The sequence below is a fragment of the Eriocheir sinensis genome, chromosome 20 (assembly GCF_024679095.1).
Source record: "Eriocheir sinensis breed Jianghai 21 chromosome 20, ASM2467909v1, whole genome shotgun sequence".
Taxonomy (NCBI): domain Eukaryota; kingdom Metazoa; phylum Arthropoda; class Malacostraca; order Decapoda; family Varunidae; genus Eriocheir; species Eriocheir sinensis.
The window spans coordinates 7,043,744-7,059,288 of NC_066528.1; the positions used below are offsets into that span (position 1 = coordinate 7,043,744).

Consider the following 15,545-nt stretch of genomic DNA (forward strand, 5'->3'; position numbering starts at 1 on the left):
GAATCTAACTTGAGCCTTTAGGCACGGCACCCCTGAGCCGCGCTATTGCCACATCACCCCAACACTCTCCTCAGAGGAGTTCATTACCTCCCCCCTCTCTCTCTCTTAGTTATGTTATATATAATATCTTTTGCTGGGCTGTGCAGGACGCGAGAGTGAGACCTACGTGAATCTTCCGTGGTGGCGGAAGGGTGAATGGTTCGGCACCATCGCATGAGCCACGTTGGCAAGTGAAATGGAAGGTTTAGGCCCGTACCAAGAGTCATGAAGGTCGAGCTGCGTACTTCCCTTCGACAATGTAGGCACAGCCTCATACCGTGCCTTCAATCCTTACCACAAGTTGCTCGGGAAGGTAAATGCACATACACACACTGCAGCCTAATTTTCACCTTTACCAGATATGATGCACGCACACACATACAAACACACAGTGCTATTCATGGAGATATAATACCTCCATGGTGCTATTGGAGCCATAATATTGTCCGTTTCATTCTGTCTGGCCACTCGTGAACGTTGATGTGGCACCTGCGCATTGTGTGTGATTGCGTGAAGATCAACTTTATTTTCAGTGATACATTTGAATGTTTGTATATACAAAAAATCCTCAAACCATCGTACATGAACCGCAAACAGAAGATTTGCATCTAATATACCATACAAGGACACGAAGAAACAACTTGTATATCAAACTCGTATAGTTTGATCATAATCGAACGATCTATAGCCTTTCAGATACTCATATTTCATCTCATTAAGGGATATATCCCAGGCCCTTCATAAGATCATGCAGTCGTATTATGGATATATTTATATTCCATAAATAGATAACGTACAGAATAACAGTGAGACATCGCCATGTGCATGCAGGTCATCGCTAGATGTGTAAACAATGGGTGGTTCCCCGGGCCAAGCCATAGGGCTCAAGCTAGAGTCGATGGACTATATGTAGTTGCTGGCAGCCTTGCTTTGTGTCAACGAATGTCTTAGTATGGGTTGCCCACAACCCCATCGCCTGCTGTTCTGCGAATTATAGGCTACTCCGTTGTTTCAGGTACGCATCAGTAGTGCTGCTTTACGCACTCTTGCGCGAGAGGCCGTTGTGTGTGGGTTCCCCAGGTAAGAGCAGACTCAGCAGAGGCGGGGGATTCGCCTCACCCTGCCGCTGCTGTGTCAGCCGGCAGCGGTAGCCAGACGCGCGAGAGTTGCTGAATTCTCTCAATGTGTTTTCTCCCTACGTAGCTCCCGTGTTTTATATCACTTGCACAAAATCAGAGTTACGTATCTCATAGCGTACTGTTAACCACACCTGCCTGTGGCGAGGTTATTGTTTCAGAGCTTCCTCTTCGTGGAGTATTCTTTTTAGTGTGGCGAAATTTGCCATGGCGACGCTTCTTCCTTCCGTGAAGGTGAGGCCTTTCATCCAAGCCTATGGCCTTTACTGTTGTGCTTCACAGAGTTTCTGGGAGTTTGAGTGCTGGCGTGTGTTTCTAGATAACCACCCGGCCGATGTCATCATCATCTATTTCTGTGAAAATGGTAACTCTAGCTATAGTAGTATGGAAGAATGAGTCTTATATGTATTGGCCTTTGTCGGTAAACAACAACCTCACCTCTGGGGATGATCGGAATATAAGTTTCTTTGCATATGGATTTTTGTTGCCCCCACCACCACAAACATCTCCCTACCTGGGCTCACAACTAGCATTTTACCAGAAAGCAACATCAGAATAGTTCAAAATACATCAAAACATTGTAGAAGAGAAAGCTTAGTCCTTACAAATAATGTAGTTCTCATAAATTCCATAAATTCCCCCAGGGAGGACTCCCCTTCTGGCTGCCGACTTGAGAGGTGTCCTGATAACTCCTCGAACCTCCTCCTTATCAATTTCTGCAACATTCGCGGTCTCCGTTCTAATTTTCATTCTGTGGAACACCATCTCTCCTCCTCTAAACCTCACCTTCTCTTCCTCACCGAAACACAGGTTTCTGAGGCTACGGACAGCAATCTCTACTCTGTTCCCTCCTACTATCTCTATCCTAAATTTCAATCCAAAGCTGGATGTTGCGCCTACGTGCGCAACGACATCACTTGCTCTCGTGCCCACGACCTTGACTCTTCTGAATTCTCCACCATCTGGCTAAGACTTCATTGTCATTCTTTTACTAAATACATATGTGCTGTTTATCTCTCACCTAACTCTACTAACTATGTAAAACTCTTTGACTATTTGAACTCTAAAGTGGAGCGCTTCTTGACCCACTCTCCCTTTGCTGAAATTTCCATCTTGGGAGATTTCAATGTTCACCACCAGCTTTGGCTTTCATCCTCTTTCACTGACCAGCCTGGTGAACAAGCCTACAACTTTGCTCTCCTCAACGACCTAGAGCAGTTGGTTCAGCACCCTACTCGTCTACCCTACCGTCTTGGAGACAGGCCCAACATTCTAGACCTCTTCCTTACCTCTAATCCTTCTGCTTACTCTGTCAAACTGTTCTCTCCGTTGGGCTCCTCCGATCATAACCTTATTTTTGTATCCTGTCCTATCGCTCCTGTACATCCTCTGGACCCACCAAGGAGGCGATGCTTCTGGCATTTTGCTTCAGCTCGGTGGGACGACCTGAGGATGTACTTTTCCGATTTCCCGTGGAATGATTACTGCTTCCAGGAGAGAGACCCCTCTGTGTGTGCTCTGCGCATCACAGAGGTGATTGTCTCTGGAATGGAGGCATACATTCCACGTACTTTCTCTACTCCTCATGCTAAAAAGCCTTGGTTTAATCATGCTTGTTCTCGTGCTCTTAAAGATAGAGAGGCAGCTCACAAAAGGCTCCAGAACCTTCGAACTCCCACTAACTTTGATCTATACATTTAAGCCCGGAATCGTGCCAAATCTATTCTCCGACTTACCAAAACTTCTTTTATCAATAGAAAATGTCAACACCTTGCTTCTTCTAATTCTTCCCGTGACTTCTGGCATCTAGCCAAAAATATCTCCTCTAATTTCACTTCTTCCTCTTTCCCTCCTCTCCTTAACCCTGACGGCAGCACTGCCGTCTCATCTGTCTCTAAGGCTGAACTCGCTCAAACTTTCTGTAAGAACTCCACTTTGGACGATTCTGGGCATATTCCTTCTACTCATCCCCCCTCTGACTCCTTTATGCCTGTTATTAAGATTCTTCCTAATGATGTTTTCTATGCCCTCTCTGGCCTCAACTCTTTGAAGGCTTATGGACCTGATGGAGTGCCTCCTATTGTCCTTAAAAACTGTGCTTCTGTGCTGACACCCTGCCTGGTCAAACTCTTTCGTCTCTGCCTATCAACATCTATCTTTCCTTCCTGCTGGAAGTATGCCTTTGTACAGCCTGTGCCTAAGAAGGGTGACTGTTCCAATCCCTCAAACTACCGCCCAATAGCTTTATTTTCATGTCTATCTAAAGCTTTTGAATCAATCCTTAACCGGAAGATTCAAAAGCACCTTTCCACTTCTAATCTTCTTTCTGATCGCCAGTATGGATTCCGCAAGGGGCGTTCTACTGGCGATCTTCTTGCTCTCTTAACTGACTCTTGGTCATCCTCTCTTAGCAGTTTCGGTGAAACTTTCTCTGTTGCGCTAGACATATCGAAAGCCTTCGATAGAGTCTGGCACCAGTCTTTGCTTTCTAAACTGCCCTCTTTCGGATTCTATCCCTCTCTCTGTTCCTTTATCTCCAATTTCCTTTCTGGCCGTTCTATCTCTGCGGTGGTAGACGGTCACTGCTCTTCCCCTAAACCTACCAACAGTGGCGTTCCACAGGGCTCTGTCCTATCACCCACTCTCTTCCTGTTATTCATCAATGATCTTCTTTCCATAACAAACTGTCCTGTCCACTCATACGCCGACGACTCCACTCTGCATTATTCAACTTCTTTCAATAGAAGACCATCAAAACAGGAAGTACACGACTCCAGACTGGAGGCTGCAGAACGCTTAACCTCAGACCTTGCTATCATTTCCGATTGGGGCAGAAGGAACTTTGTGTCCTTCAATGCCTCAAAAACTCAGTTTCTCCACCTATCAACCCGACACAATCTTCCAAACACCTATCCCCTACTCTTTGAGAACACTCAGCTGTCACCTTCTTCAACACTAAACATCCTCGGTCTATCCTTAACTCAAAATCTCAACTGGAAACATCACATCTCCTCTCTCGCTAAATCAGCTTCCTCGAGGTTGGGCGTTCTCGTCTCCGCCAGTTCTTCTCCCCCGCGCAGTTGCTATTCATATACAAGGGCCTTGTCCGCCCTCGTATGGAGTATGCATCTCACGTGTGGTGGGGCTCCACCCACACAGCTCTTCGTCTCATCAGCTCTCCTCCTCCTACTGATAGTCTTCTACCTCTTAAATTCCGCCGCGATGTTGCCTCTCTTTCTATCTCCTGTCGATATTTCCACGCTGACTGCTCTTCTGAACTTGCTAACTGCATGCCTCCCCCCCTCCCACGGCCCCGCTGCACACGACTTTCTACTCATGCTCATCCCTATACTGTCCAAACCCCTTATGCAAGAGTTAACCAGCATCTTTACTCTTTCATCCGTCACGCTGGTAAACTCTGGAACAATCTTCCATCATCTGTATTTCCACCTGCCTACGACTTGAACTCTTTCAAGAGGAGGGTATCAGGACACCTCTCCTCCCGACTTTGACCTTGCTTTTGGCCACCTCTTCTGGTACTTTTATGGGAGCAGCGATTAGCGGGCTTTTTTTTTATTGTTTTTTTTTTCTGTGCCCTTGAGCTGCCTCCTTTGTTGTAAAAAATAAAAGTAAATAAATAGCAAGGTTAAGCCAGGGCTATAGGAAGACTGTGCTGTGCCTAGTTGTACTGTGCTGTGCAGGCCTACCTCTCACCAGCTTCTCCAGGTGAGAGGTAGGCCTGCACAGCAGATCCTACAGTACCTTGACTTGTGCCACACTTTAGTACTAGGCCCCACCACTGCCTGCCACACACACATTGTAGGTAACTGTAAAAATACACAACACCACCAATTGGAGCACCCGAGTCCTGCACGTCAACTTCTTCATCACTGCCAGTGTCTGCGGTCCTTTTGGCCGCCTTCGCTGCCCTGGCCACAGCTATCAGCAGCACGCTCTGAGCGTAAAGCAGGTCGCTTAGGCATAGATAAATGTTGAACAACTCAGCGAAGACCAAGTCTATTTTGATACACAGAGTAGCGTTGTCTCTACTAGGGGTACCGAGAGACCGACGGGGAGGTAGATAAGTGTTTTCTCTCTTCTCTCTCAGAGAAAACGGAGCATCTAAGGGTACACTCAATCAAACAGAAAAAACGTAAAAAAAAAAACAAAAAAAAACGGGGAAAACAGCGAAAAAAATAACCAATACTTAGCCCCGAGCTCAAAATTTAAAGGGCTAGCCATGCGTGCCTCAATGACGGCCATTTAAACCGTTAAAGGGATTTTTTATGACATGCACAATAGTTCGCTTCTCAAGATTATGTCATCGATTTGATGAATATCTAAAAAAAAGCAAAAGAAGTGTTTTTTGATAAAAAATCGAATAACTGCCCCCCCCCCCCCCGCGAAGGATAAGTAAAGAATCTTGAAGACAAAGTGAGTGTTGGAGTTGTGTGTGTATTCGTAGTTACCGTGGCCTCCTGCAGGACAGAAACGACCACGTGTTCTACCTGCGAAGGGAGTTAACCTCGTGCTGTACTCATCCTCTCAGTGTAAGTTGAGCCTGCAGAGCCAAAGAAGCCAGCGTTTCAGTAAGGTTAGTGTGTGTGTGTGTGTGTGTGTGTGTGTGTGTATGTGTGTGTGTGTGTAATTCACCTCTTGGTCTGCTGTGCTTCTCTTTCAGCCACAGCCAGCCAGCCGTTCCCACAGAGAGAGCACAGGTACCGATCTTTGGGTAGGGCTGAGACCACTCACACACAACACACCGCGACAACGAGGTCACAACTCCTTGCCTTACGTCGCGTACCTACTCACTGCTAGGTGAACAGGGGCTACACGTGAAAGAAGATAAACCCAACTTATTTTCAACTTAACCATTGTGTGTGTGTGTGTGTGTGTGTGTGTGTGTGTGTGTGTGTGTGTGTGTGTTTCAGGTTCCTTTTGCGTTTCCTGCATTGCCAGCGAGTCGGACCACATGACAGTGAGAGAGGCCAGTTGAGTGAGGGGCGAGCTAGAGTGTTACGTCGCCTTCAGGGTGAAAGCTTTCAGTGACTCCATTGTCCACAGTATAGCACATCCCATTTCATTTAACGTTATACAACCTCATCATATTATATTACCTACTCTGGGCTCTTACGTAGATATTTGCCTTTGCAATTGTGCCTGAACAAACGACGAAAGATAAGCCTTGTTCATTGGTGCCCCCGGTGCTCCACACTGATTTTGTTACAATTAATGAGGCTGGAGGCCCGGTGGAATACTTGCAGAGGAGCCATATGACGTCATGCGTGAACTGATTCAAAATTTAAACAAAAACTGGGAAGGCTGTATATTCTTTTAGACTGTAGGAGGATACACGAGTGCCAACCGTCTCCAGTTTCCGTTCTTGTGTTTTACTTTTCTGATCCCAATATGACCAAACCGCGTCGAATTATTACCTAACGCGCCGAATTACGGCCTAACGTTTAATGTCCTTTCTTGTGCATTTGCTAAACGCTTGACGAAAATAAATAAAGCATGGTATAAAATAAACCTAAATAAGTATTAATATTGTTATGCTGGACGTATTACTTGGGTTCCGTGTCGCCGTCACAAGACTCCGTGGGAGGGAGAAATGTAAACACTTTGCACAACTTCTTCCTTAGTAGTACACTTCACTCTTGACTCTTCACTGGCCACTAGCTTACTATGACTGGGACTGTCCCCTCTCGCCCTCTTCTATATATATCCAGGACAGTACAGTCTAGAACGTTACAGTATATTTTAGATCAGTGGTGTCCAAACTTTTTCGCCTGCATGACTGATTAAACTCAATTATGTTATATTATATTTATATTGTGTGTGTGTGTGTGTGTGTGTGTGTGTGTGTGTGTGTGTGTTTTAGATCATACAAGAACATGTAGCAAAAATATGTGCGAGTTGGCAACACATCCCGCCTGGTGCCTGGCCGCTAGCCCCGCGGGGCGCGGGCGAGCCCTTCCTCCCCCCCTGCCTGCTCGCTCCTCCCGGAGCCTTCTAGAGGCCCACAGACACCGGGGGAAGCTTCCAGCACAACAATATATATGATTGATTGAACGTTGCATATTAGTCAATTTCACGTACTTGAGAAATTCTGTCACGTCGTCGAAGCGGTAAAAATTGTCGCCGAGGTGCTGGATGACAGGGTTGGCTGAGCTGCGGAAGAGCGGCACCCAGAAGTCACTGTAGCCACCCACCTCCAGTCCACTCCGCCTGCCACACAGAAGGATAGTTTTATCACAGAGAAGCTGTCTAATAGTTTTCTGTAGCGAGCATTAATAGAAAACTATTCTTGTGTGAGTAACTCAAACATTCTAATATATATGTAATTGCCTCCATATGAGCTGGATCTTTTTTTGGAGCCCCTCTCTTTGTTCACATTTTTTCCTATGTATTCACCCCACAAGCTAGATCCACTGATCTCTTATATAACTGGATTGGCTTTCTCTCTACTAACCGGGTAGGAGTCTTGAAGTCCACAGCCACCATCTCTGTATTCCCTTGGGCAGAGGTATTCATATAAAAAATTAAGGCGTCGACGCTCGCTGAGTGGTAGTAGGACGTGATAAAACACTTCCTTACTTTTTTTTAAATTTTCAATGGCCTAACTATTAGTTTCGAGTCTTTTGTGTAGAAAAATAAACACTCGTTCTGTTTTCATATTTCGCACAAAATATTTTTTCGCGATATTTGAGTGTAACATGCTCTAAATAATATATATATATATATATATATATATATATATATATATATATATATATATATATATATATATATATATATATATATATATATATATATATATATTATATATTGTTTTAAAGTATTATTTGACTGGGTTGGGAAAGAATAAATGCTACAAATTACAAGAAAATAAGGAAACAATGTTACTGACTGTAATATCTAATATTCTGGTAAACTATTAAAGGTCACGGGTTCTAATAACAAATGCAGTCTAATATTGTTTCCTTAAAAAAACCAGAAAACAATGAATTCAATGGTTAAGTAAAGAAAAAATATACGTAGCGACTTTATTTTTGCTTTCTATCTTGTAGTTTGTAGCATTTACACTTCCCCAACCCAATCAAAAAACACTTCAAAACAAAACATACATCATATATGTGTGCGATATGTTAGGACGTGGCCGCGGCGATAGTTTGTACCCAGGACACAGAAAAAAACACACACACCTTCCTGGTGTCTCACTCTCCTACCCTACATTGCGCAGTGACCGACACGTCCACGCATTCGTCATGGCATCCCGTCGCCCTCGTCTTTCCACCCACACACCCAGGTCCAGTCGCGACCGGCCACGCCCACGGCACTGGCTCAAGCCTAGCAAGTGCTTGTGGCCCAAAGTAAGCCATCACCTCCCTACAGCGTCAGCTAGCCTTGCAGCCCACCAAGCATCGCCCATTGTCGAGGATCCCAACTTCGACAGCTCCGGAAAAATGCGAGGCGGAGATATATACCTCAACCTTCCGGCCATGGAGCTGCTCGATGGAGTGCCTCCTACAGCTCAACGCCTGGGCACTGCACGATCGAGGTAGTCTTGCACATCCCTCTCTATTGCACCCCAGCCCTGTAGCGCTCCCTGGACGCCAGGTTTTCGAAGGGACAGTGGCAAGCGTTGTCCATAGGAGCAGCCTTGAATATCATCGTCGCATTGTGTTTCAGGCAGCTTACTAAGCGGTCGACTGGTGTAATTTTTTCACCACGAATCAACTACCAAGGGAGTCCATCAGTGATTATTTAATGAGCTCGACTCAGTGTCCAGTGGCAGTCGCACCACGAGGCGGGCCCCCATGCCCCCCGCCGGAGGCTACCGAGGTTCGCCAGCCCCCCCCTTGCGCCAGCCATTGCGCTGGCTGTGGCACGCGCACAGCCGGGCTGCTGCAAGGCTGGGCACCTGCCTAAGGGAAAGTGTTGGTGTGGTGTGACAGACAGAGTGACCAGAGAGGCAATGGAGCTTTAAGGCAGCTTGGCGTGCACCACTGCCAACGCCCAGGCGCAAGGCGCCGACAAGGAAGGGCGGATAGGAAGCGAATACCTGTTCCGTTCAGGTGGTGCTGTGTGGTTAGCCATGTCACCATGACCTCACTCCACATCGCTCCACATCAAACCGTCCATGTTAAAGTGTCAGACTGTTCTACGAGACGTGGCAAACGTAGTTCTGAAACCCATGGGCTCCACCACCCCATGAAAGCACATTAGGTACGTACGACGACACAGGAGATCGCTGCTATATCTCGCTGGGGATAGTGCACGCCGACTTTCCCCACCAGTCACTACAGTATCACCCGTCACCGCCGACAGCGACAGCAGCGAGCCGGAGCCAGCTGCTGGCGTGCCTCAGGGATCCTGCAGATATGGTCCCGTTCTCCTCGCTCAAGGAAAACTTCCCACAGTTGGAGGAGTGGCGTCTCCGTCACTTCTCCGCATCCACCTTCAACACCTACAAGTACCCCCTTCCAGTAATGGTAGGCAAGTCGCACCAGATCCACTTATAGCTAGGCAACTTATCGCTAAATTTGAGATGGATGTGGACGTTCCGAACAAAAGCACCAGTTTTTTTCCACATGCTACCCATTGCCTTAGCTTTCCATTTTTGATAGGCACCACTTCCTCCTGATACATTATGGCAGCCATCTTGGATTTTCATGATCGCTGTCATATAAAAAAAAACTATATCTTCCAATATCTCAGCTACTTAGCCACTTAATGCCTAACTCACACTTTCAGGGTCAAGGAATACAACAATACCATTTAAATTAGAGTTGGATGGTTGATTGGTGAAAAAAATAAAATAAAAAAGAACCAACAGATTCCCGATCATCCCAATCAAGCAAGACCATGAACAAAATAACGAGGTGGTTAAGGGTTCTGGGGGTGCAGTCGATTTGACCGAAAATCTTTCAGCCTTCAGAAATGGATGGTCTCAGGGCCTGAACAAGCAAGGTTGCTGAAGGAATTCGAACAGGAATACCTCCCAACAGAGGAAGACTCAAAGTGTAATTATCATCATGAAGAGGGATTGTCCACACATATATGTTTTAAAGATCAGGCTGCGAGTGTGACTCAGGTCATCCGAGATTGTCCACACATATATGTTTTAAAGATCAGGCTGTGAGTGTGACTCAGGTCATCCGAGATTGTCCACACATATATGTTTTAAAGATCAGGCTGTGAGTCTGACTCAGGTCATCCGAGATTGTCCACACATATAAGTTTAAAGATCAGGCTGCGAGTCTGACTCAAGTCATCCGAGATTGTTCACACATATAAGTTTTAAAGATCAGGCTGTGAGTCTGACTCAGGTCATCCGAGATTGTCCACACATATAAGTTTTAAAGATCAGGCTGTGAGTCTGACTCAGGTCATCCGAGAGCTGGAAAACCCTTTTCTTGATGACAGTGATGAGTTACTAGCTACTACAACTACACGGAATATTCTGGACGAGTCTGTGGTGAACACGATGCGAATAATTCATACTCTAGGAAAGGATCGGTATGCCAAGTACTGCAAAGAAGTGATAACTGATTGCACATGCTCCATTCATGAGCCGATTAAGAAGAATGCCCTTCCTCTCTTCAGCTGTCCACAGCCAAGAGCCAAGACAAAACAAGCAGGAAAGAAATCTTTACTCAAGAATGATGTGACTTTTCTCATGTACATAGTAATGCAGCACGGAATGAGTGACATGAGTAAATTCTTCAGCCATGAGAACCATCCCTTTTCCCCCTCACTATCTGATGTTGGAAAATTGCGCTTCGGAAAGAAATCTGATCTGCCCAACATTCTGGCCAAGGACGCCCAGAATGATCCTCCCTATTCCATTGATGTGAGGCTTCTTGATGGAGCTGCTGTGGTGCACTTGCCTCCCACTAACAACATTGAAACTTTCGATGAATATGCTGATCAGGTCTTTGTTCCACCGCTGGAGAAAAACGAGGAAAGGGTGTTCGGAGAAAAGTTGCAAGTAAGAACAAACTTCCAGAAAACTTGGTCGACTTTTTTGCGTGACTCAACCAACAAAAAGGAGCTGTTTGCATTCTTTTCCAACGAGATTGCCACTGTAGATTGCCCCAAAGACAAGGAAAGCATCATCTCATCTGGTGCCACAACTCTTCTCCGGGGAACTGATCGATCCATGGCACCATGTGCCATGAGGAAGCGGACGCTAGGCTGCTGATCCACTTCCAGGATGCCCATCTGAATGGCTGTACCAACTGTCTGATGCGTACTGTTGACACAGACGTAGTGGTGAAGCTCATTGGCAAGTTTTATCACTTGATCACCTAATGCCGAGATATGAACATTTGGGTTGCCTTTGGTACAGGCAGGAACTTTACATATCATCACATCAATGCTATCTGCGACGTCTTGGGTAGAGGGAAATCCCTTGCCCTCCCTGTCTTCCACAGTTTCATGGGTTGTGATATCCCGTCTGCATTCTTTGGGAGAGTCAAGAAGTCAGCATGGGAGGCATGGCTTTGCTTTCAAGATGTGACAGATGCCTTTACACACCATCCTTACAGGGAAGTAAAAGTTGGTGCTCAACATATCCAGCTGCTGGAACGCTTCACTGTCATTCTGTATGATAAGGCCAGTGACCTTGAACATGTGGATGAAGCCAGAAAGGAGCTGTTTAACCAGAAGGGTAGGACAATGGAGGCACTCCCCCAACCCAGGATGCACTGTTGCAGCACTGTAAGCGAGTTGCATATCAGAGTGGAATATGATGCACCAGTGAGAATAGTGAACAACATGCACCGATACCAGAATGCTGGGGCTGGACTCTCGATGAGAACAGCCAGTCGTGGGTTCCTGTGTGGACCACGTTACCTGTGGCCTGTGAGGCCTGCAGTGAACTGGTTAAATGTGGCTGCAAGAGTAAAAAAGGATGTGGTGATAGGTGTGCATTCAGAAAAGCCAACTGGAAGTGCAGTGAACTCTACAGTTGCCATTGCCAGAAATAAGGCAAACATAAATAATGAGTGTAATGACAATGTATTGTCACATATACAGTTTTTTGTATTATTAAAGACATACTAAGCCTTTTCTAAATGGCATGGTTGTATTCCTTGACCATGAAAATGTGCGTTTAGACACCGAGATCATGATCCTAAGTGGCTTAGCAGCTGAGATATTGGAATATATAGGAATTTAGGAGAGGTTTCCTGATACCCTCCTCTTGAAAGAGTTCAAGTCGTAGGCAGGAGTAAATACAGAGGAAGGAAGATTGTTCCTGAGTTTGCCAGCGTGAGGGATGAAAGAGTGAAGATGCTGGTTAACTCGTGCGTAAGGGATTTGGATAGTATAGGGCTGAGCATGAGTAGAAAGTCGTGTGCAGCAGGGTCGCGGGAGGGGGGGAGGCATGCAGTTAGCAGGTTCAGAAGAGCAGTCAGCGCGAAAATAACGATAGAAGATAGAAAGAGAGGCAACAGCGCTTAGCGGGATTTTTTATTTTGTGCCCTTGAGCTGTCTCCCTTGCTGTAAAAAAGAAATAAATAAAAGAATACACCTTTCTGGCGTCTCACACTCCTGCCTCCAATATGCTATTTAGAGCATGTTACATTCTAATAATGCGAAAAAATAGTTGTGTGCAAAATATGGAAACAATATGGAAAAAAATATAATTATAGTCGTTAGGGCATTGAAAAATTCGATAATCTTCTAAGGAAGTGTTTTATCACGACCTGCCACTCAGCCAGAGTCGATGCCTGAATTTTCATATGAATATCTCGTTCCGAGGGAATCAAAGGAAGGCGGCTGCGGGCTTTAAAATTTGCATGGAGTTAACTAATTCATATATTTTGAGATCAGTGGTTAAATGGAATGGGAATATATATATATATATATATATATATATATATATATATATATATATATATATATATATATATATATATATATATATATATACATATATATATATATATATATATATATATATATATATATATATATATATATATATATATATATATATATATATATATATATATATATATATATAAGATAGAGAGCCTCTGCAAAGGAAGAACTGAAGCCTAAACAGAGTCCTCCCTCCCTAAAAATATCGTATCTAACCCCACCTAATATCGCTGTCCATGAATTTATCTAGTCTTGAATTTTGTTATACTACTTTTAAGCCTATACACTCATCCACCACCACCAAGCCTATTCCACTCATCCACTATGTATTCTGAATGCATCCAGTTTATTTATTTAGCCTATTTATATAGATATATATATTATATATATATATATATATATATATATATATATATATATATATATATATATATATATATATATATATATATATATATATATATATATATATATGTATATATATATATATATATATATATATATTACGTTACCGCCTATGGCGCCGATAGGCTTTCTTGAAACGGTCTGATGGTCGGCTCAAGCCCGTTGTGGCGCAGGCAAGTGTTTTTATAGAGGCGCCATCTTTTTTTGGATCATGCCTCCTGGAGCTCATCGTTGACCCTCAATTTATTTGAGATATAATCTAGAGTTGATAGGTGGTCTTCTGGACAGTATGTGGGTAGTGTTAGGCCACTCGGTGGTGACTGAAAAATCCCGGCTTGTGTCACCAGGCAGGGCAAGAACCAGCGTCTTCCCGGACGCAGCGCCGTCACGCTATCCACTCAGCCACCGCCTACCCAGTATATAATTTTTGCTTGAACTTGTTTAATATTATTGTTTATCGGACTTTTTTCGCGGGGGAATAATAAAAGTACCATCTCGACACGCCTGATCTCATTGAGATCCTAAGCGCCCTGTGATCAGAGGCACTATACGCATTGAGCGTGGTGAGCGTATAGGAAGGATTGGCACTACGTCGTTATAGCCAGGGAGTATATTTTCATTTATAAAGACAAGGTTTAAAGCAATAGCTGTTTCACAACTGTTCAACTTGTTTTTTTTCTATTCGTCTGACAAACTCTCTTTTACGGTGACTAAAGCTCCGAGTTCTTATAATAATTGTTGTGGCCTAACACGTTTCCCCTTAATCGCATGCTGTCTCGTTTTCAACAGAGCGCGATGTTTTACGTGGCGCATAACTTGTTCGTAAATGAGTCTCTGTTTCCTAAAATACAGCTAACGAAATTTGTGTCAAAACTTTCGGTAGGGAAGTTGATGTTAATGCCTCCTCTGTGTGATACTTGCGTGATCTCTTTGATGGACGTGAAGGGCGGGTGCAGGCTGGTCACCGTCAGAAAGGCTGTCAAGTTACTAGCGAAGAACACAGTCACCACGAAGCCACCCAGCACCAGGCCCGCCCACATCACCTGAGGGTACACACACGTGACGGGTTATGTACACACTGCCAGAGACATAGAATAGAAGAGTTTGCCTTGCACGACCACAGGCGCCATGATGTTACCAAAAGAGCAGGACGAAATTCAAGCTGATGCTGCTACAATAGTGTTTTATGTGCTCTAGGTGTCTTGAGGATAACAAAGAAGTATTAAGAGCACAAGAAAGCACTATTGTATCAATATCAATTTGAATTTCGCGCGGCCCTTTTGGTAACATGCTACCTATGATGAAGGTGACCAAACACACTCATTCCGTGGCTGTTCATACTGCCAGTAAACATCTACACCAACTATTATTGAACGTTGCCTCGGCCTATAATTATATGCTTTGCGGATAACGGTAATTACTTTTTTTTTCGTGAGATCTTAACCACCTCCTGTACTCCACATGTGGTAAGCAAACTTATAACTATCTAAATAATTTAAGTCCGCCTGTAAAGTTTACATTGTTTTCGAAGTTAACCTACACGTCTTCCCCACTGTTTAATTAATGCATAGATTTTAGTCACTAAGACAAACATTAACTGTGATTTAGGCGGCAGATTTTTAACGTCGCATTAGTATTTGTTAACAGTTATGTGGCTATAGTTTGGCTTTTTAATCCCATATTTGGGGAGGAGTTAGTTAGAAATGATGGATTTTCATAAAGTCGACATATGAACGAAAACAACTAACCAAGCCTAGAAAAACGGGTAATATTGAAAAAAATCAGCCACATTATTGATACTAAAGAATAATACGACGTTTAGAAATTGAGGCGAATGACTCTTTTGCCCAAATTTTCAGACTCTTCGGGACCTACACACAAACTTTCGTTGAGCTTGTGTTAGTCTTTCCATGGGTAGTTTTATAAGCCTATAATCAACAAGGCTACTGCGCCACGAACATGGAAATTAACTCGTTAGAACGAGACAAATCTCCTTTGTGGCCTTTTGAAATAAATGTTTTGAGCCGAAAGCGTCTGAGAATACGGGTTGGTGTTCTCAGACGCTTCCACCCC

At 44.3% G+C, this 15,545-nt stretch overlaps 1 protein-coding gene across 1 annotated transcript in view; it reads right to left on the bottom strand.

Annotated features, from left to right (window-relative positions):
* The window catches only part of LOC127001049 (glutamate receptor ionotropic, kainate glr-3-like), a 36,790-nt gene that overhangs the window by 9,995 nt on the left and 11,250 nt on the right, over window positions 1–15,545 (bottom strand). The window contains exons 5-6 of the mRNA XM_050865218.1: window positions 14,394–14,515; window positions 7,275–7,403 (exon numbers count right to left, since the gene is read on the bottom strand). Coding sequence (XP_050721175.1) covers window positions 7,275–7,403; window positions 14,394–14,515 — 251 coding nt within the window. The remainder of the gene's footprint in view (window positions 1–7,274; window positions 7,404–14,393; window positions 14,516–15,545) is intronic.